The 22,766-nt window shown below is 45.5% G+C and overlaps 1 protein-coding gene across 16 annotated transcripts in view; it reads left to right on the forward strand.

Moving 5' to 3' along the window:
- The first annotated feature begins 537 nt into the window (after window positions 1-537).
- RUBCNL (rubicon like autophagy enhancer) overlaps window positions 538-22,766 on the forward strand; it is a 40,630-nt gene continuing 18,401 nt past the window's right edge. Inside the window, exons 1-6 of one of the 16 annotated variants that reach the window (XM_082700599.1) lie at window positions 2,077-2,381; window positions 2,663-3,619; window positions 14,939-15,085; window positions 15,315-15,917; window positions 18,939-19,021; window positions 19,507-19,717. In XM_082700599.1, the coding sequence (XP_082556725.1) occupies window positions 15,413-15,917; window positions 18,939-19,021; window positions 19,507-19,717 (799 nt within the window). In that variant the 5' untranslated portion in view covers window positions 2,077-2,381; window positions 2,663-3,619; window positions 14,939-15,085; window positions 15,315-15,412. The other 15 variants (XM_082700597.1, XM_082700600.1, XM_082700610.1 and 12 more) reach the window with 15 other exon arrangements.

A 22,766-nucleotide genomic window follows, 5' to 3' on the forward strand; every position in this document is an offset into this window, starting at 1 on the left:
ACTTCCAGAATTCTAATCCTAGAGGGGACAGTAGGTTTCCAATGAGTGTTTCTTATTTGAAAAGAAATCTGTCCTTGAGCTTTCTTTCTAAATTGTAGAGACACTCTTCCAGGAGATGCGCCTCCTTATCTGTGACTGGTGAATGTGTATGTACAAGTTTATAGGATATCCGCATAACAAGCCGTAGGCCAGCCTATTCACCTGTTGGTGAAAATGATGTTAAAGTGACTTCAAAGGGAACTGACCAAATCTTACCATCTTGGTCTAAATTCTTCTAGTGCCATTACAAGAACGCTTTTCTTGTCTTGGACTTGTCCAGGCTACCACTTAGTACAGTTTGCTTTTTGTATTTTGACTTTTTCTTGACCAGTAGACTGACAGATTTATTGCATAACATTCTTTCTCTCCTCTTCCTCTTGATCCCTCTCCTTTTTTATATACTCCTGGGAAAGCTTTTGCTTTGCCCCTTGATTTCATTATTTTTTGTGTCTTGCTAGTAACATAGTGGAAAATGGACACAGGGTTTGGTGTTAGAGACCCTGGTCTTTATTTTTTTTCAAAGATTTTATTTATTTATTCGACAGACAGAGATCACAAGTAGGCAGAGAAGCAGGCAGAGAGAGAAGAGGAAGCAGGCTTCCCGCTGAGCAGAGAACCCGATGTGGAGCTCTATCCCAGCACCCTGAGATGAGGACCTGAGCGGAAGGCAGAGGCTTTAACCCATTGAGCCACCCAGGCGCCCTGAGACACTGATCTTTAAAGTCTGATTGTGCTTTACTAGCTGTGTGACCTTGGGCAAGTAACTTAACCTCTTTAGGACACAGATTTCTCCTTTGTGAAATGGAAGCAGATGATTTGCTGTTTGCAGGAATGTTGATAGGATAACTCAAAATAATTTGGAAAAGTATTTGGTACATAGGAGAGCTGCACCACTGACAACCCTCCATCCTTCCAGCTCCCTTCCTCGCTTCCTTCCTCCCCACCCTCTTCCTTCCTTTCTTCCTTCCAGTTTAATGTAAGCCCTTCCCAGTCTGCCTTCAGCCTATCTGAATTCCTGAGACAGAACCCCCCAAATGCACAGTCCTTTCAGGTCCAAACAACTCTGGTCTCCAAACAGGCAGTGGTCACGTCACCCAAGGTGGGGTGGTTGACAGCTAGTTTATCAACGGGCTTTGATACTGGATCCCACTGTCTTCTGAGAGAGCAGAGACTGCCTGGAGCTGTCCCTTAGCCACTCCATCTAGGCTGTGCCAGGGAGAGGGTGTTTCAAGAGAACCTTCCAGCACATAAAGGCCAACACACCTGTGACCTGGTTCCACAACCTAGAAGTGACACAGGACAAAGCCAAGCAACTAAGGCGGGGACGATGCGGTTGGTTTTATCCCCGCAGAAGGGATTCTTCTAAGTAATCCCAGACAAACTTATCTACCTGTTATTATGGGGATAGGCAAACTCTGAGATTCCTTCCCCAAGAGAGACTGGGGCGCCGCTGGAGTGCGTCCAAGCTCCCTAGGGGCGAAGGGACGGCGTGCACTCTGCCCTAGGAAACTAAGTCAAGGCTTCGGTTTCTAATGGTGGAAAACTTTCTGTTTTGGTTGGCAGCTTTTCCCCAGCATCCACCTGGATCTGGATTCGACCCCCGCAGCCTAGCTGTGATGGAACAGCAAACCCTCGCCTCAAGAATACAAGGTGAGGATGGGGTGGGACGAATTCCAGTGAAGTCCTCGGAGTGGGGCTCGCCGTGGAGCAGCCCGCTGAGGTCACGCTCGGGTTAAGTTTTAGGCCCCCGCGGGGGCGCGCAGAGTTCTATGCAGACAAATCCCAGTGACTCAGGAGGACCGTTCCCCGTTTCAGGCAGTTGCACCGATGCAAAAACAGCCGCTTGGGGCGTCTGGGGCCCGGAATTCGTCGTCCTCCAGGTCTGTGTTTTCCTCCGTGTTTCAGCCCCCGACAGCGCGGCTGCGTCTGGTCCCCCAGCGAAGGCAGGGCCTGATTTCGGGGAGGACCCCGGGGAGAGGGGAGCCCGGCTGCTCCCGGCTGTCCCAGCCCGCGGTCCCCCAGGGCTCGGAGGTGGGCGCCGGGGACTCGGGCGCGGGGGCTGGAGCAATGCGGGGGCCCCAGCTCGTTCCGGCTCGCGTCCTCCGCGTCTCCCAGCAAGCCGCAGGCTCGGGAGCGGCGCTTGGCTTCCCCCGGGGGCCTTCTCGGATTGCGGCGGGAGCCCGAGATTTTGGCTGGGGGTGGGGTGGTGGTGGCGTGGCAGCGTCAGGGCGCCGCTTCCCCCTCCGCGCGCCCTCTTTCCGTCGCGGCGGCGCGCGCTGACCTGGCAACGCGGATCCACGCGAGCTGGGAGCCCACGCGCCGCGCTCACCTGGGGAGCTGGGGTGAGGCGGCGGCTCGGGTCCGGGGGCGCAACGGGAGCCCGGGGTGGGGGCACGCCGGCGGGGGGAGGCTGTCGGAGCGGTGGGGGTACGAGGGGAGCCCGAGGCAGGGGCACGCCGGCGGGGCGAGGCTGCTGGAGAGGTGAGGTGGCGCGAGGGGCTCGGGAGAGGCTTTGCGCGAGTCGGGGGACCCTGCCCGGGCGGGGTAGTGCAGAGGCCCCTGGGAGAAACGTAGGAAGGGGCTCTTCTGCGGGGGGTGGCGGATTTTTTTTTTTTTTTTATAGAACTGACTTACAAAAGGGGGGGACGCTGAGCTGGGCTTGGATCCGGAAGGCTCGGGAGCGAGACCTTCAGGCACTTTACCTACCGCTTGGCGGTGCAGAGCCTGCACCCTGCGTGGACCCAGGCTCAGTGTTCCCAGCGCCTTGGCTTTTCTCGGTTCCCCAAAAGCGCGCAGACAGCGAAGGCCCGCGGAGGAGCTCCTCCCCAAGACACCCAAACCTAGGGATATCTGGTGGCAAAAGCCAAACTTTTTGCTACTTCCCCGAGCTAGGTGAGAGCGGGAGAGCGCGGCATACTGGGTGGTGGAGCGCCCATGTCAAGTTCACCTGCTGAGATTGCAGCGGGGAAAGCGGAATTGCTGCGTTTCACCCCCACCCCCCCTCCAGCCTGCCTGTCGCTGCACGGTGAGGTTTGCTACCCTCATCTCCTGCGACTAATGATGCTGTCAGCTTGGAGAACGTGGAGAACCTTCGGAAGAAGGGTTGTTCGTCCTTAATGGAAATTAAGACTAGCAGGAAGGGGCATATTCCAGAACTGTGCTTACTTCGTGATTGCCGTGGAACTTGGAAGGATGTTCGAATTGCAGGTGGGGTGGGGAAGTTCAGAGGACTGAGGGTCTGCAAATTCAAGTTTCCTATACTCCGTCCTCAGGCCGAATAGCAGTGAGGTTTTGTCAAGTCAAGAAACCTCATGGAATCTGTTTGCTTGTGTGCGAAGTGGGGAGATAACCCCTGCCCTACCACATTGGATGACTTGTAACGAGGGAGGAGAGTGTTTTGAGAAGTATGTAGAGTGGTTTCTGTAAATGACGGCTATCCCCGCATTGCTCCCCACACCTCCCTCCTGGCCGCCAGCAGAACCTCATTTGGAGGGGACTTAAGGCAGCACGTCCTGGAAGTGCGGGCATTTTCCTGCTTATCTGCCCAAAATGTCGGGATGCGTCTGTTTCTCGGTGTGTTGTGGCAGTTCTTCTTCCCAGCACGACTACCTGACACTGCGCATCACAGTGTGACATCAGGGGACAGGAACTTTGCCTTCCTCCTCTTTAGGGCCTGAGGGAAATGCTAAGAAAGTTAAGGAAAGTTGGTAGTGACCACCAGTGGGAGGTGGGGGGAGGGTTAGGTTTGATTTGCCATGTTCTTTGTGAGAACATTTAACTCTGAAAACCTTCGCTTTCTGAAGTTGGAGTTCTTGTTTTCTGATACGGGAAGACTCTGTCAGGGCCAAGGATAAATATGCAAAAATCAGCATTTCAATTCAAATGATCTTTAGAGGAAGATAAGTAAAGAGCTAGAGAAAAGAGTACAGTTGCTTGCCCGCAGGTTTTCTCCACCCCTCTGGGGCACACAAATAATAGCATTGCCAAATTTAAATAGTTTCCCTTGTTACTAAATTTAGATCCATATTTCTGATATGGAAAGGAAAAGGGTCACAGGGTTGGTTGTGTTACCGTTAGAATTTAAGCAGTTCCTTTTAAATAAGCATGTCCAATCTTCTAGCCATTATAAACGTGAGCAATACTAATGCCTGTGTGTCTTATTGTATATATCTTTTCTAAAAAGATAAAAATAAGCTCTCTGATTGGTTTTTCGTTTTAATTAAAAGTAGTTGAGAGGTGACTCATTTACGAAGTGGGGTAATAAAACTAGGTCTCCTTAGTTGTGCTGTGGTGAACTGAACTGGAAGTTTTTCTAAAATGGTGTTGAATATTGTGTGCTGGATTGAGAATTCATTTAGTTTTCACAACAGTCCTTAAAGAAACTGAAGCACAGAGAGGTTAAATGCCTTATCCAAGGTCAAACAGCTGGTAAGTAAAGAGTTTCTCAGGTTGGCACAAAAATTACATTTGATTGGGACCCTGGTGTTTTTTTCTTAACTTCTGCACTGTGTTTTATCCCACATGTACAGGCAGCATGAGGGGGAGATTGGGGGCTCTGGAGCCGGGATCCACGTCCTAGGGCTGAGTTTGCTGCTGAATTGCTGTGTGGGCTTCACATTACTTCCGTTCTATGGGCCCCAGTTTTCTCAACCACAAAATAATCCCAATAATCCTATTGAATATTGAACAGAGGCTGTAGTTCTCACTGGAACATGAAATGTGAACTGTGAAAGAGAAACATTTCCAGTATGTAACAAACTGCAGAAATGATTCCTAAAAGTCTAGTCTTCACTTCCAGTATGTAAAAGGAAGTTTCAGAGACAAGTGTTTTTGCTGTTCTCAACATAGGCTGGAACATGACAAAGGGGAAAAAGCCAAAATAATCTACACACTTCAATGTGATCTGCCTAACAATTAATGTTTGGAAATTATTTTTTAAAAATACTTTAGTTCTGTTCTTGGATCCTTAGTTTTACACTTAAAGAGATAAGTGTAAACTAGGCCTCAAAGTTTTTTTGGGCAGGTCACCCATGACCAGCAGATGCTTTCGTCTTATTTATTTTAGGAGCTAAAGACCAGAGGTTGGGGTGGCCTTAAACTCTTCCACATTCTTTTATTTCAGCAACTTGTAGTGGGTCAGAAACAACTGTGCAAGAAATACATGTAACCTACTTCCTTATTCTCTCTTTCTTTATTTGGAGATTATTCTTAGAAGCTAGCTTGAGGAATGGCCACTTTAAATATGATGAGTCAGGGGAGTTGAAATTTTGTTTATGCACATTTTGAGGGTATTTTAAGCAACATGGCTCAATTGTCTAATCATTTCAACTGTCCTACGACATATATAAAATGGTGTTTTTTGTTGTTGTTGGTTTTGGTTTTGGTCTCATTCTTAGTTTAAACTCTTGGTCCCTGTGGGGACTGGGGCCCAGGGAGGTATAAGCATGCCCATGTCACTGACATTGCCAGCAGCCCCTTCGTGCTTGATAAATTTTGATATTCTGGAGAGATGTTTGGGTCCATGAGATTTAAAGGTCTTTCCCTCACCCCTGCACCGTTGCAGGTAAGAATGTGAACTTGGGAGCAAGACTGCCTGGGTGTGAAACGCTCCAGTTTCAAGCTATGCCTCGGGTCCTAGTGTTGTTATAGCTACCTCATAGATTGTTAGAAGGATCAAGTCTGTGTTTGTGTAGAAAAGTCTAGAACAGGGCCAGGCCCATAGTAAAGGCCGTGTAAGTGTTAGTTAGGAACTGATGATGATGGCTAAGATAATAGAAGACGAGTGCTCTGGGGGAAAAAAAAAAATAGGGCAGTAAACCAGGATAGGGTATATTTTAGGGATGAAGTTTTAAAAAGGGTGATGAAGGAAGTCTCCTTCCAAAGGCAAGTTTGAATAAAGAAGTGAGTGCAAGTAGAAGCATATAAGGAGATGCAGGGAGGCAGAAGGGTATAGAGGTGTAGGAATGGAGAGGTAATAGAGAAGTAGGTCAGAGAGGTAACTCAAGGTTACATGGACAGATACGGCAGTGTTGACGGTTTTTCTTTTTTTTTTTTAATTTTTTAAATTAAAATTTAGTTAATTAACATATAATGTATTATTGGTTTCACAGGTAGAGGTCAGTGATTCATTAGTCTTATGTAATATCCAGTGCTCATTACTTCATGTGCCCTCCTTAATATCCGTCACCCAAGCCCCTCCCCTCCAGCAACTCTCAGTTTGTTCCAGTTTGTTCCCCATGATTAAGAGTCTCTTAGGGCTTATCTCCCTCTCTGGTTTCATCTTGTTTTATTTTTCCTCTCTTCTCCTATGATCCTTTGTTTTGTTTCTTAAATTCCACAGATGGGTAAGGTCATATCATTGTCTTTCTCTGATTGACTTATTTCACTTAGCATAATGCCTTCTAGTTCCACCCACATCATTGCAAATGGCAACATGTCATTTTTGATGGCTACTTAATATTCCATTATATATCTATACAACATCTTTATCGATTCATCTGTTGATGGAATTTTTCTTTTTTTAAATTTTATTTATTTATTTGACACACAAAGAGATAGAGAGAGAGAGAGAGCACAAGCAGGGGGAGCAGCAGGCAGGCAGAGGGGGAAGCAGGCTCCCTGTTGAGGAAGGAGCTGGATGTGGGGTTCAATCCCAGGACCCTGGGATCATGACCTGAGATGAAAGCAGCTGCTTAACCAACTGAGAAACCCAGGCACCCCTTTAATTTGTTTTCTTAAACTTTTTTTTTTTTTTTTTTTGAGAGAGAGAGAGGGCACACACATGTGCAAGACGGGGTGGGGCATGGGCAGAGGGAGAGAGAGAAGCTCAAGCAGACTCCAGGCCCAGTGTGGAACCCTACCAGGGTCTTGATCTCACAACCCTGGGATCAAGATCTGAACCAAAATCAAGAGTTAGACACTTAACTGACTAAGCCACCCAGGCACCCCTGTTTTTGTTTTTGTTTTTTAGCTTTTACCTAGGGAGTTTGCTTATGGAAAATTTCAAACTAGAAGTAAAGGGATCAGTACATGTACACTTCTCCCATTTTCAACAGTTCTCGAAATGGCCAATTGGATTTCACCCATAATTTCTGCTGGCACTTCCCACTGGATTATTTCAAAGCAAATGTCAGAAATTCTATCAATGATTTTTACATACGTCTGTATATACTTCTCAAGGATAGGCACTTAATCACACAGAAGCACAATACTTGGGGTGCCTGGGTGACTCAGGGGGTTAAGCCTCTGTCTTTGGCTCATGTCATGATCTCAGGGTCCTGGAATCGAGTCGAACATCGGGCTCTCCTGCTCAGTAGAGACCCTGCCTACCCCTCACCCCCCTCCGGCCTCTCTGCCTACTTGCGATCTCTGTCAAATAAATAAAATCTTTAAAAAAATTAAAAACAGAAGCACAATACTTAACTGTGTTGATTTTGTTTCTCATCTGTAAGTTGGGACCGACCAGCAGAACCTCCCTCTCAGTGCTAGTTTCAAGATGGGGATGTTGATGTCTGGACCATTGTGTAGGGTCCAGCAACCGGTGCCCCATTGCTGGTTGCCATCACGTTCATGGTGTTGTCTTTACCAGCTCTTGGTTTTTGTTTTTTTCTCTTTTCTTTTTCCAGATAGGTCAGTGGTGGCAATTTCACTTCTACTTCCCCTTTCCTCTCTGTACCTACTTTAGGCACCCATATTCTGTATTCCCTTTATCTATGCTCTATTTTTCCCTTCACTTTTAGTGCTTGTGTTTGCAGCCTGACTTACAGTCAGTTGTCCTCTGAGCCCCCAAGCCCATGTCATAACAGTGCTCTCTAGGCTTCCTAGATTTTTTTAGAAGGGAGATGGGAACTTCTTCCCACTTCATTTTTTTGGACAGCATTATTGAGATGGAGCTAGAGTTCACATAACATACAATTCACCCGTTTAAAGTGTACAGTTCGCAGCGCTGGGCTGGCTCGGTTGGTTAAGCATCCAACTCTTGGTTTCAGCTCAGGTTGTGACCTTAGGGTCATGGAATCGAGCCCCACCTTGGGTTCCATGCTCAGCTTGGCATCTGCTTGGTATTCTCTCCCTCTTCCTCTGCCTTCCCCCTCTCAAACAAATAAATATATCTCTAAAAAAATGCCACTTTTAAAGTGTACAGTTCAGTGGTTTTAGTATATTCACAGATGTGTGTCATCATTGCCACAGTTAATTTTAGAACATTTAGAGCCTCAAAAATGTACCCTGTACCCTTTAGTTATCACTCTTGATGTTTTCATTCCCTCCTTCCTCCACTAATCTATGTTCTGTCTGTGGGTTTACTTATACTGGACATCTCATTAAAAAAGAAGTATCTATCAATATGAAATATCCTTCAGACTGGTTGTTTCACTTTGTATAATGTTTTCAGGGCTCACCCTTGCTGCGGCATGTCTCAGTGTGTCACTTCTTCCTATGGCCGAAGAGTACTGCATTGTCTGGTGGTCACACACTTTGCTTACCCCCCCGTCAGTTGATGGACATTGGGGTAGTTTCCACTTTTTGGCTATTGTGAATAATGCTCCCATTCACATTTGTGCACAAGTGCTTGTGTGAACATCTGCTTTCATTCTCTTGGGCGTATACCCAGGAGAGGAATTGCTAGGTCAAATAGTAACTGTATTTTGAACCATTTGGGGAACTGCCAGACTGTTTTCCGACATGGCTCCCTATTTTATTTTGCCCAAACATGGGAGACTTGCCATCATTTAAGGGTAGGTGCCTACCCTTACTGTGAGTGAATGTTTGTATTAATATTTTTTGTAAGTCTTATTCAGTTGTCTAATGTTCATGGATAGATAATTTTTTTGTTTATCATTGTTTTTTATATAAAAGGTTTTAACTAAACCATTATTTGTATGGTGGTAGGTACCTTTAGGTTACAAGATGATTTATTGGAAGAAAGAACAAAATGCTATTTTCATGAATTTTTAAGTTACATGATAACTATATTAGAATAGCTGTGCACATATAAGGTTTATAAATAAATAGTCCCATACTGGAGATCTAGGTACAATAATTTTGTTTGTTTATTTTTAATAAATAGATATAATCATAAAATTCCAGGCACAGTGTTCTAAAAACATGGAAGCAAGCATAGTGGCGTGGTTCTTAATCCTTCATTTTGTGACAGATCTCATGGGAAAATTCTTAAAATTACTTTGCCAGTGAAATTGCAAACATCCTAATTTGAGCACATGTAAATATCAGTGGAAGGAGCTTTGGATCAGGTCAGACTTTTGGTTTTTTGTTCTATGTCTGGTAGTTATTCATGGTAAGGCTTTGGGCAAGTCCCCTAACGTTCTTGATTTCAGTTCCCAAATTAGCATAGTAAAACCTGAGATAATTCACATTATCATCACATAGAATGAGAGTGGTTAAGTGTGACATACACAGACCACAGGAAGTTAGTCATTTGTGCATCTTGGGCAACCTTGCAGTCTTCTTAGGCAAAATATCTATGTTCCTTGGTCTTTGCCTTTGTTGGGTCTTCCCCTTCTCACCCCACCCATTTGTCATAATTACTTTCTGTCCTTTCCTAGTGTTCTTTTGACAGCAGACTTTCAACATTAAGGGTCATTGTCGAAGGTCAAGTTGGTCAGGGAGGAGTCCCTGGGATGCCACCGCCACTGTTGCAATGTAGCCCTGTCACCTTCCGGGCGCTCTTCATGTTAGAACACAGAGTTCGTCATGTGTCGTTCAGTGGCGGTAACCTTGTAGCTGTCAGAAAATGGCAGTTTGCTCTGATTCCTGGCCACTTTGTGGAAGCCGTGGAGCCACTTGACTGGGCATCTTAATGGTTTCTGTTTGGTAAGTGATAGTGTGAGTCTGTTTAAAGTCTAAGCTTGAAGGGAAGTAGATCAGAAAAGAGGAAGAGGACCAGGGAACTGTCTTAACCTCAAATAGCTTACACGCTGACCGCTCACTTGCATTTGTTTATTATTGAGCCTGCTCGGTAAGCCACCATAAAATCGGCATACATGAATCTTACCTTTCACCTCCACTCTTATTTGTGATTTCTAGTGTCTAACTTCCTTTATTCCGAGGAAACGGTTGACAGGAGTTTTAGGTCATGATCTCCAATTTCTTCTAATGATGGACATATATTCTTGACTTTCTTTCCTGGGCAACAGAAACAACCAACAGAACCATACTTAGGTAGTGTTTGTTCATTCATTCATCATTCTTCTTCTTCTTCTTTTTTTTTTTTTTTTGAAGATTTTATTTATTTATTTAGCAGACAGAGTTCACAAGTAGTCAGAGAGGCAGGCGGGGGTTGTGGGGGCGAAGCAGGCTCCCAGGTGAGGAGAGAGCTGGATGTGGGGCTCGATCCCAGGACCCTGCGATCATGACCCAAGCCGAAGGCAGAGGCTTTAACCCACTGAGCCACCCAGGCGCCCCTCATTCATTCCTTCATTCATTTTATTCACACTCAAAGAATATATTTGCTGAGCACCTATGATGTGCCCCTGTTCTAGCTTTTGAGAACAAAGGAGTGTCCCAAGTACAATGTTTTTATACAGTTATCCTCAGAGATTTTACATTCTAGTAGGTGTCAGTCTTTGAGATTGAATGAAACAGGGAGTCATGCGAAGGAGTAAGAAGAAAACTAGAGGTGGGTAGGAGGAGAGGAATCACTGGCTGGGACAGTGGCCGTGACTTATATGGGGGGCCATGGAGGCGTTGCTGAGAAGGCGACATTTAAGATGAGTCTTTAATGCTCCCAGTAAGTATTCAGTCCGTAGTGAGGGCTCAGGCAGAGAAAATCTAAAATCCTAAATCTGACATGCTCCTGTATATTCATCTGATTGTTAGGGGTCCTAGCAGCTAAGAGCTGCTCTTCTGCCATCAAAGTGCTGGCCAGTTAGGGTCTGAAAGACTTTTGTGAGGTCACTATAGAGGTCACGGTGGTTCCTGCCCAACTGAGTCATCCACCCCTTTTGCAAAAGTGGCATCTTTGCAGGCAACCCTGTGGCTCTGAGGTTGCCCTCATGATGCGGTCATTCTCAGCAGAACCACTGATCTTAAGGGGCAGAGAATCACCCAGAATGACTGGGCAGGGGGGATCCGGGAGTCTCTCTCTTGTCTAGGACCTCTGCTGCTGCATGTGTGTTAACTAGTAATCTGGCCCGTGCTCTACCTCAACAGACCTCAACAGGAAAATCTCAATAGAAATGGCGGTAAGCTTCGCGCTCTGATTTCTCCTCCTTTAAATGTTTTTGAAAATTGATTTTATCTTTGTACCTAAGCCTCTCTGATTCAAAAACCCCATTTGTGACAGTCGGAAGCATTTCGGGAAGATGCCAACCATTGTTTGGGCCCATATTACCTACTGCCTGTCAGCACTGAAATGTGTGAATGTCTGGGTTTAGTCACCGTCTCCCCTCTAACCAGAACATAAGTGACTGGAGGAATCATGGAGCTTATTTTACTCCAGTGCTTCCAGACAAAAACAATACCAACCATGTAGTAGGTGCTCAGTAATAATTTGTTTAATCGAATAATTGACAAACCACAAGCAAGGTGACAACCAGCAGCACAGCGATATAATGGTATCACACCAAAGATCAAGCAGTGGAGATGTTGACCTCTGGGACTAGGGCCTGGACTTTGTTTCTAATCATTGCCCTCTCCTGTGGCCATCTCCCTCCCAGAGAAACTCATGCTTCTTAATGAGTGTCCAGCCCAGCTTGTCATCCTCTCGAGAAGCCAACATCTGCTGGGTATTTGTGTGAAACAAAAGCATCTTTCTAGAAGGAAGTGGAGCAAGTACCTGCTTCTGAAATTATTTTTGAAAAGAAAGTCTGTTTTGCTCCGTTTTGTGCTGTTAAGTCAATTCTACATCTGGGAGGCTCAGAATTAGCATCACCCTTTTTGAACTATTACCTTTAGTCTGTTAAAAAAAAAAAAAAACAACTCAGGAATCCCTGCTACTTATTACTAGTTGTAGGCTATGCATTCACTTCTGTAATTGTCTCCCCCACACAAGGACAGCTATGACGTGGAGAGAACTGAGTGTAAAACACAACTTCTAGCTTCATCCTCTTGGAAATACATTATCAGGAGCTATGGACTCAGAACTAAAACCGCAACTTGTAAAGAGAAGAGAACCAGTGAGAGAAAATCAACAAAAAGCAACACAGACAAATATGTTCATTGCTATATGTTTTATAATAGTGAAAAACCAAAAATAAATTTCTGTCAGTAGGAGTCTGGCTCAGTAAATCTGGATACATTTATACTATAGAAAGTGGTAAGATAGTTAAGATAAGCACCCTCAAGACCTTGTTGAGAGAAAAAGAGGTTGTAGATTCTGTCCAGGATGAGCCCTTGTGTATGAGTCCCATCTTCTGACCTGTCCTATGTATGTTAATTCATAGGAAGAGGTTGGAAGTGGTTACCAGTGTCCTTTCTGGGAATGAGGAGGAATTGGCAGGTTTGGGCCCATGGGCGTGCTTCACTCGCTCTAGGCTTCTGTGTGGGGGGCATTCCATGAAAACATGACCATGATTCTCATTTGTGATGTTGAAGCCCAAAATTATTGGAGAAGAAAAGACAGGCGATGAAGAGAAATTGGGGCAGTGAGTGAGATTTGAGGTTTGGAGAAGGAGGACAAAGCGCTTGAGATGAATTCCGGAAGTCGCCCCCAGAGCCCGTGATACTTGGTGAGGGGTGATTTGGAGCTTATGTAGTATTGTGCAGTATCGTGTGTATCCTGTCTATGTGTATGTGTCACTTTGAAAGGTTTGACCTAGAACAGAAGTCAAGAAAACCCAAGGAACTGTGGCACAGCTTTCCTCTGTACCTTCTTTTGGTCTATTTGTAAGTGTTGGGTGAGAAAAATGTCCTATCATTAGAAACACGGATTCACTTCTCTCCTTGTGCTGATAATTCTGCCATGGTAACAGAACAGGTGTGTCTACCACAGAAGTCCTCTCTCCAGCTCAAGATATTATTTCCAGTTTGTTGAATTTTCCTCTTCAGTCCGGATGTGTGTTGAGTCCCCATGGAGAGCTCTGCGCCTGGTGGAGAACAGACGAGATCCCTGCTCTCATGGAGCTTATAGGGAGGGGGCAGAGGGGAATGACAGTGAGGAGCTAAAAATATGTCAGGAAGTGAGACAGCTATGATGGAAATTAAGCAAGGTGATGTGATAGGGAGTAACTGGGGAACTACTTTAAGAGAGGTAGTTAGGAAAGACTTCTTTGAGGAAGTAATTTATAAACCAATACGTGCAACGGGACTGACAGGAGTCAGATGTGTGATCGGTTGGTGGAAGAGCAGTCCAGGTAGAAGGGCTAGAACAGCACCATTAGGGTGGGCAAGAGCCTGTGGGACACAAGAGTTTGCTGCGTGGTTGGGACTTATCGGGGAATAGACAGAGATAAGTGAGAGTGGTCTACAGGACAGGATCATTGTCATGCCCTAAGAACAAGGTAAGGATTTTGGATTTTATTACAGATTCGATAGGATCTGTCAAGGGGCTGCTGGATGACTAGGGGACTGACATCTTATGTAGGCTTATGAAAGATCTCTGCATACCTCTTGATTGTACGTTGAAAAATATAGAAGCAGGGAGACCCGCTGGGCAGATGGAAGGAGACCCAAGTGGGAGAAGATGGTGACTTAGATGAGGGTGCTAGCCATGGATATGAACTTGCTAATGGATGAAAGACGAAGAGTTAGGGGAAGATAGGATCAGGGATCACTTCCAGATTTGGGGCCTCAGCAACTGGGAGGTATGTTTCCTGAGATGGGAAAACCAGGGAGGAGCAGATTTGGGGGAAACTAGCATCTTTTTGAATGTGTTAGTTTGCCATGTCCCCTGGATGGATGTCAGATAGGCAGTAAGATATACTAGCCCGTGGTCCCAGGGGAGGTCAGGAGCCGGGATCCAGGTGGGAGCCATCTGCATACATAACGCTAGTTTTTAAATCCCTGAAAATGACTCCAGAGTTTCAGTCACCACCTTGCACCCCTGTTCTCCACCCTTCCTTTAAGCTAAGCTCACTTAAGCCAACTGCTTCCATCTCTAGGCCTTGCCCTTGCTGACTTCGCTTTTGCTGTTAAGATTACTTGAGCCTCGTAGAGTGAAGGACAGTGGGAGCAGTAGAAGGACACATGCTGGGCCTGTGATTACAGTGACCAGAGTGCTTCTCTTTGGAGTAGCTCTCGACATTTTAATCATGGCTGTATTTACTGGAGCCAAACAGTGAGCTTAAGAGTGAGCCAGCTGGGATGCCTGGGTGGCTCGGTGGGTTAGGCTGCCAACTCTTGATTTCGGCCCTGGTCATGCTCTCAGGTTGTGAGATCAAGCCCTGCATCGGGCTCCACACTGGGAATGGAGCCTGTTTAAGATTCTCTCTCCCTCACCCAGTGTTCCCCTTCCTTCTCTCTGTCCCCCACCCACTAAAAAAAAAGAAAAGAAAAGATAGATTCTAGATTCACAGTGTGTTCTTTAGATATGAGAAGCGAATCACAAATTTCTACTGCGATTATAATTCAGTATTTTAATCCAAGTTACATAAAACAAAGTTTTTAGTGCTAGGGGTTTTCAATGTCAAATCCCACTTGTCTACTTTGTTGTAATACAATCACAGACTAAATAAAAACAAGAAACTAAGAAACTATGGAACTATGAAAATGTGTCTCTACTTCCCCATGGTATTCCCATTTGGGGTTTGACATTTAATTTTATTGGAATAATGCACGGCTGTCTTACACTTTCATTTGTTTTATCACCAGTATGCATATATGCCTTTATGCTTATGTAAAACAATCTTTGATTATCTTTATGCCTTGAAAAACCCTTTCTTGTCCTAACATCATGCTTCTTTTTTTTTTTTTTAAGATTTATTTATTAATTTATTTGACACAGAGAGAGAGAGAGAGAGCGCAAGTAGGCAGAGAGAGAAGAGGAAGCAGGCCCCGGGCTGAGCAGAGAGCCGGATGCGGGGCTCGATCCCAGGACCCTGAGATCATGACCTGAGCCCAAGGCAGAGGCTTAACCCACTGAGTCACCCAGGTGCCCCCCAACATCGTGCTTCTTGTGTCTGCTGCTAGTTGTATTGCTAATTTGCTTATTTCTTTATTTATGTGTTTGTTTAGTTATTTCTTATAAATCCAAGGGGAATTGACTGTATTATACAGAGTGAAGTACAAACTTACTAATGTTTTGTTTCTTCTCCAAAGATTTTGGAGTTTAAAATATGACTGGGTTCTTACTTATCTTGAATGATTTTTGCTTGTTGCAGATAAGCTGTCTGCCCCCTCCCCACAACTGGCATTCGGGTGAGTTCAAGGCCCTAATCCAGTAGTACAGTGGAACTCACACCACCCTGATCTCGGAAAGATGGTGTCACAGTCTACAGGCCGACACGATTCTCCAGTGGACTCATGGGACAGGGACAACAATGACCCTGGTGACACTGATGTTTCCCCCAGCCTCCTGGACACTGACCAGCCTCCTTGCCACTCAGATGTCAGATTCATAAGGTACAAAGCTGCCTGGATTAACCCCCAGTGTGAGCAGCAACAGTCTCAGGATTCGCCCCCTCGGGTGCCAACAGTGAGGAAGAGTGGGAACCACTTTGGAGAGGACACCGCCTTGCCCCTCAACCCCTCACCATTGTTTCTCGGGGACTCCGTGGTGGAGACATCACTGTCAAAGGATACCACAGACTCTGCCCAGGGCTCAGGGGACAAGAGCAGCGACCTCTCCTTTACCTCAGCGGAAGAGCAGGCGGTGTTCCTAGGACACTCTCCTCAGATGTCTTTGTTCACAAGCTCTTCTCCTTGTCCTGAAGTGGACCGTGCTTTTCTGCAGCCTTCCCAACTGACAGCTTCCACGGATAAAGGTAACCCCAGCCGGGAATTTACCTCATTCCTGTCTGTTGCCATGCCGGCCTTGCTTGGTCTAAAGCTCGTCTTACGGTCTTTGTCATGAGAAAAAAGTCATGGCTTTCCACTTTGATCAGAGGCTGGTGCATTAGCTCATTTAATATTGTCTCCAGCCCAGCTGTCCGGATGGTCACAATGGGTAAAATCAGGTATTTCTGTTCTCCGTTGATAGCAAGGGGGTGGCATCTTTGCTCAGCTTAGTTGATAATCAGTGCCAGCTGCCATCTTTGAGCTGGTGTGTGCTTCCAGGAGCTACTGGCGCATGCAGTTGCCTGAAAAAGAGTATTGGAGGTGCTCTCAATTCAGCGTGGTGGGGTGGGGTGGGGTGGGGAGTGTTTCCAGACAGAGTGGGTTCCGTTTCACATGGGTACTTTCCTAGGAGATGCACTTGCTGCCTCATCTCTATTTACCTAAATGGAGTGTGACTAGAAAATAGTAAGATTTAAAAATGGTAATAACAATTCCCCCAAAGACTATACAAAAGGTTGTTGTTGTTTTTTAATTAAAGCCAGGGTTCCCATTGCTCTGAAGTAACTCACATATTCTTAAAAAACTGGAATTCCTAAAATAAGGTAATGCCTGCAAAATGCCACACAAGAGTCAATAAGTTATCTATTACTGTTCTCATTTGTGGCGTTCTGATTTTTAAGAAAATATTCATTATATTATATTCACACTGTGTCGATCTGTATTTCTCTCAGAATCCCAAATAGTTGATGAAGTTTTTTTTCTTTCAAAACAGTTTGAAAGCTGCCCGTCTGCCTGTGTGTGTGTATGTCCGTATGTGTGTACATATGTGGGTAATTTATTTATTTCTTACCAGCAAGAACCAGCCCTCCCCCTCCCCTAAAATATGCGGTTTATTTGTTCTATTGGAAAAACTTTTGGAAGAGTCGAAGATGATGATAATCTTTAACATATTATTCATAGCTTAAGCATAGCAGATTTTGGACAATCTTAAAATGGGCTAGTTTTGAAATAAGAACCAAATTTGAGCAAAATGACACACTCTACAGCAAGTGGTTCTGCAATTTAAAATTATCCTGTAGCTTTGTCTTTCTCCCAGAAAGAAAACAGTTGCCCCAGCCTCTTTTGTCTCAACAATTTCTGTAAGTACTTTTAAAAGCCACTCCATCTTAAACTTGGTAGGAGGATGCTGCTTATGGAATTAAAAAAAAAAAAGAAAAAAGTCCCCAGCGATCTGGTCTCTCTTTGCTGTGGGGCAGCAATGCAAAGACAAGGCATTTGCAACTAAGACACAGAATTTTCCCTGTGACTGCTTCGTCACAACCGAAAGCAGCACACTCTTCCTTTTCTAGAGGAAGACCCACCTGCCCACTCCCCCAGCCTAGCATTTCCTGAGGCCCCAAGAAACCAATCCACAATTCCTTTTGTTTGCAGGACGCACTCACATTGCTGGCCTCCTTCAATCTCTTAATAGCTGCCTCTCCTAGTGCAAGAAATGAGTATATTTTAACACAGAGGCCCAGCCAGCTGGTGTAGAGAGCTGAAACTGGAATCTGCAGCTTGACATTTTTCTGTCCCGTTTCTTCCTCAGGGTCCCAAAACTATGACCTCTGGGCCAGCTCCTTCTGGCCTCCTGATTTTACAAATCAAGCGCAGCGTGTGTTGCTGATAACGCCTTCCTCTCCGCAGTGGCGGAACTACGTAGTTGCCACGGACGGTCCTTAGAGCCTACTCCCTAGTCCTTTTCAGAAAAAGCTGGCCCACCCCAGATGGATTCTGGAGCTAACCGATTCCGAGTTCTCCGTGGAACAGTCGCTTTCTTGAAGCAGAGGCAGGGGATAGGGCGATTCTGCTAGCGTCTCTCTTTGTCACCCTGAGAGCTATCTAGCCTTGAAGCCATCTGTGGCATTTTGGCTCATTTAGCAGGTTGGAACAACTCAGCTCTTGGGGCCCTTGTAGAAAAGTTTTGCCTTAAATGCTGCAAGAAGGAATCACATGACAGGAATCATTCCGTTTTGATGGTGTTTGCTGCCAGTAATGGAGCGACTCCGGGGGCAGAATGGCTAAGTTAGCTGCGTCCGTCCTCCAGTTTCTTCTGGTTTTTGGCTGCAGGAAGACCTTTTCAGAGAAAAGGCAATGCTGGCCTTTTTCAGATAGATTTGTCTCTGTAAACAAGAAGTTTTGGGTCAGTCACAGTGCATGGGAGAAGAGACCCCATAATTCCTAGGGCCCTGCTTCTATTTTTTTTTTTTTTTAAAGATTTTATTTATTTATCAGAGAGAGAGAGCACAGGCAGACAGAATGGCAGGCAGAGGCAGAGGGGAGAAGCAGGCTCCCCGCTGAGCAAGGAGCCCGATGTGGGAATCGATCCCAGGACGCTGGGATCATGACCTGAGCCGAAGGCAGCTGCTTAACCAACTGAGCCACCCAGGCGTCCCAAGGGCCCTGCTTCTAGACTGTTCCCTCTCACCCTTCTCCGTCTCCCTCAGGTAGTTTCCACGATCTTCTCTTTCTACCCTCTTCGCCTCATCGGCCTCCTCCATCCAGGGGTTCTCCCATTCCTTCTCTGAGGAGTGCTCCCAAATTGCTCCAACAGGCTCTTGTAGAAATGATCCCCATTAATGCAGTCTCTGCAAAGCCTCCCACCAGAAGGTCCTGTCTTCTTCTGGCATCCTAATTTATTCTGGAATTGTGCTAAATAATAATACAAAAATATTTTAAGGCCACTGTCTAGCATCATTTTGTTTTCTTTTCTTTTTTAAATATTTTTTTTATTTATTTGACAGAGATCACAAGTAGGCAGAGAGCCAGGTAGGCATGGGGGTGGGGGCTCAGGCTCCCTGCTGAGCAGAGAGCCCGATGTGAGGCTGGATCCCAGAACCCTGAGATCATGACCTGAGCCAAAGACAGAGGCTTAACCAACTGAGCCACCCAGCTGCCCCTCATTTTGTTTTCTTAAGGAATCTTTGAACTTCTTTTTCTCCATTTTTAATAACTTGCTGCATTGGCAGGTGCCGTTCAAGTCAGCAGAAGAACCACTTCTTTGAATTCCTTCTCTCCGGAGGCATTCCTGCTCCCTGTCGATGTCGAAAAGGTGAATACAGCTTCTTTTTTTTCCTTTTCTAAACCCACAGACAGTGTTCATTCCTTAGATGGTGCTGTTTTGATTTAAATCTGGAAACTTCGCTTGGTGAAGCTTGGCAGATTGGTTTCATTTCAGCCTCTGGCAGGCGCGCTGAGCTAAGAAGGGCTCTGAGTCAGTGTCTGCGCTCAGCTGGGAAATTTTCCATGACCAATGCCTGAGGTCTACCCTTGGGCCACCACCAACCCGGGGTCTTAGATCACAAGAAATTCAGCTTGGGGTATCTGTTGGTCGCAGTGGGCTAAATTTTACGTGTCTGGAAGATAGGGGCTCTACTTCATAGAATGACCTGTGATCCCTGAGTTAAGTGAACATTTATATTTTTGTGCATTAACTCCACTTAAGTACAGCTTCTTGATTTTTCAATCCAGTATACCCTTGATGAAAAACAGTCAATTATGCTTATATTTTACCTGATACTTTTTTTCCCCCTGCAGGAAAATGCCCACTTCTATGTTGCAGATATGATTATAGCAGCAATGGAGAAAATTAAGTGTACGATCCTGAGTCAACAGCACACAGAGCCTTGGGGTGTGGAAGAAGCCAGTGGGGTGCTCGGGAATGACCAAGCTGACTCCGAAGTCACGTTTTATACCAACACAAAGCAAGAATCTGGGTCTTCCAATTCTTCTGACAGTGGCTATGAAGGCAAGTAGGGCACATCAGAGAGACTTTATGCTGTGTTCTCCATTCATGTCTCTTTTCCTGTAACATCCCAAAGTAGATCTTCAAATCCTTTGCTTACAACTTTCTAAAACTTCCTGAATAACCAGCTGCATAGCTCACCCCAGTCTTACAGGACCCCGGAGCCACATTCCCAGGAGGAGCCCCCGAGGGGACCTGCTTTGATTGGGTGTCCCCAACTGGTCAGCCACCCTTGGCCAGGGGAGTGAAGGAATGTGATCGGACCATCATCCCCTCTGAGGCCACCAGTGGGAAGAAAAGAAATGATTCTTATTTCAGTCCTATTTCTGTGCTTTATCTTTGACTCTTTCTTTTTCGTGTCTGTGTCTTGGCCCCGTTTCTTGTGAGCAAATCAGCCCTGACTTCTCAGTAACGGTGGCAGCCCCTCCATCCGTTCCCTGTCCGCCTTTGACCTGGCCCATCACAGCAGCCTCTGGTCAGTCATTCTGTAAGCCGCGCACTTAGGTCCTCAAGACACATTTGCTGCCATTAGTTTTCTCTTTACTTCCAGCCTCTTTCCACTCATCCATCCCACACACATCTGTCTGCCTAGAACAACTTCTACTCCTCTAAAATGGTCCACTGGGTTTGTGCCAGATTTGATCCTGGGACTTTTAGCCTTGTGGGATGCAGCTTGCCAGCGGGCATCTCCTCATATCCCTGTGTTGTACTGTGAGCTTTAGTTTTACGAGCTTGGTCAACTTGCCCGCAGACATTTCTCCCAAGCCTCTGTCTGCCTCCCTCCCTTTGCTTTGGCTGGGCTCCCTGCAGTGCTGGGTCCCCAGGAACGTGACGTCAGCTCCTTCACTCTTCCACTCTTCGAAAGCAGTCTCCCTCCACTGCCACTGTGACAAGCTCCCAGATTTCATCCCAAGGCAGGGACCCCATTCATGCGGAAGGAAGCACAAGTTGTGCTCCCAAATGCTCTATGGTTGTCCGAGTACGTGCCTCCCTCCCTCCTGGAGTTGTGCAGCGTGGAGCCCTCCCTTCTCAAGGCTGGGGTACACACAATTGTGTTTTCTCACAGCTATGTTTGTCAGTTTCTCAGTTCCCTTATGAGGTTTTAAACTCTTTGATGCATAGCATGGGTCTCATTTGAATTTGCCTTCAGCCTAGTGCCTTGCTTAAAATAGTATTTTATAAATATTTGTTGAATGGCTGAGCATGAGTGGGATGGGGGTGGTCAGAGGGAGAAGCAGGCTCCCTGCTGAGCAGGGAGCCCGACACTTGCTCAGTCCTGGAACTCCAGGATAATGACCTGAGCCGAAGGCGGATGCGTAACCAATTGAGTCACCCAGGTGCCCCGGAATTTTTTTTTAACGTGAATATAAATATGTTAAATAAGATTTTAAAATATTTCTACCACCCCAATAAAAATATGTGTCTTTTATCACATATGTCTCTTGTGACCTTTCTGGTGGTAGACATTACTCCTTTGGGGGAGGTTGGCATACTTCAAGTTGCAGGTTGGTCTGGAGAACATTTGAAAACAAACAAAAAGAATAGAAAGTGTCAGCATTCGACTCACCTCGAGGGAGCAATGCTTCCTGGAACTTCTTTTTTTTTGAATCAGTGAAATATTTTTGTGTCTGTAACTGAGTTGCAGTGGGATTGTATGTTACTGTGGATCATGGTCAAAAGAGGGTGGGGGAAACAGAAGTGCGTGAGGTTGTCCTACCTTACCCAGGAGGAAACCAAAGCTGAGAAGCTGATTGTGCATGGTCACCTGGCTAGGGTCACGCAGTGTTGTTGGTTTTTAAAAAAATTTTTTTAAGATTTAATTATCTTAGAGAGAGAGTGCACACAAAGGAGTAGGAGGGGCAGAGAGAGAGGGAGAGAGAATTCCAGGCAAACCCTGCAGTGAGCACACGGAGCTGGGCACGAGGCTCGATCCCAAGATCCTGAGATCATGACCTGAGCTGAAACCAAGGGTCAAGTCAGACCCGTAAGTGACTTGCAGCACCTAGGCAGCGTGGTTTTAAAAACTGGCCAGTTCCCTGTGAAGCCCAGTTAGGTAACCTCTGCCTAACCTGTGGGCTAGACTATTTCCCTCAAGAACTGTGTCCATTTCTCTGTGCTTTTCTCTTATGTTTATTCAAGTGAGTACAGTTTCATAGTGATTATATACTTGTGTTAATGCAATTCCATTAATAATATGATTATATTAACAGTATTTCCTATCTAGTTTTCCATGTTGCTACAGTTTTCACATTTTTCCATGATGGTATTTCTTGAGTTAGTAACATGATTTGCAAAATCAGTTTATTATTATTTGGCATTTTGATAGCTTTTAGTATTTTAATATTTTAAAGGCACTGCAGATAGCTCCTTCTGATCAAAGCCTCCCTTTTTAACCTTTTTTTTTCTCTCTAATGACATTCTTAGGATAATTCCACAGACTAGCATTCAGGATCGAAAAACATGGACGTATTTGTAGTAGTTTCCTTGGGTTGCGTTAACAAAATACCACAAACTGGGTGGCTGAAACAACAGAAAATGTATTCTCTCTCCGTTGTGCAGGACAGAAGTCAACAATGAACTTGTTGGAACGGTTGGCTCCTTCTGGAGGCTCTGAGGGAGAACCCGTTCTATGCCTCTCCCAGCTTCTAGTGGTTACTGCCAGTCCTTGATGTTCCTTGGCTTGTAGACACATGACCCCTGTCTCTGCCTCTGTCTGTACTTGACCTTCTCTGGCTACCAGTGTCTGTGCTCAAATTTCCCTCTTTATAATAAAACCAGTCATATTGGATTTTGAGCTCACTCCAATCCAGTATGGCCTCAGCTTGACTTGATCACATCCAATTGATAAAGACCCTAATTCCAAATAAGGTCACATTCACAGGTCATTATCCTGGGGTCCCAGGATCGAGCAAGTGTTGGGTTCAAGTCTGGGTTCAAGCATTCCCCCCCAAATATATAGGTCGCTTCTACTCTTTGCCTCACTGTGAAGCTGATTTTTGTCCTCTTTCATTTTTTTAAAACTTTGTATTTAAAAAATTTTCAAACACACATT

The sequence above is a fragment of the Mustela nivalis genome, assembly GCF_964662115.1.
Source record: "Mustela nivalis genome assembly, chromosome: 15".
Classification (NCBI taxonomy): Eukaryota; Metazoa; Chordata; class Mammalia; order Carnivora; family Mustelidae; genus Mustela; species Mustela nivalis.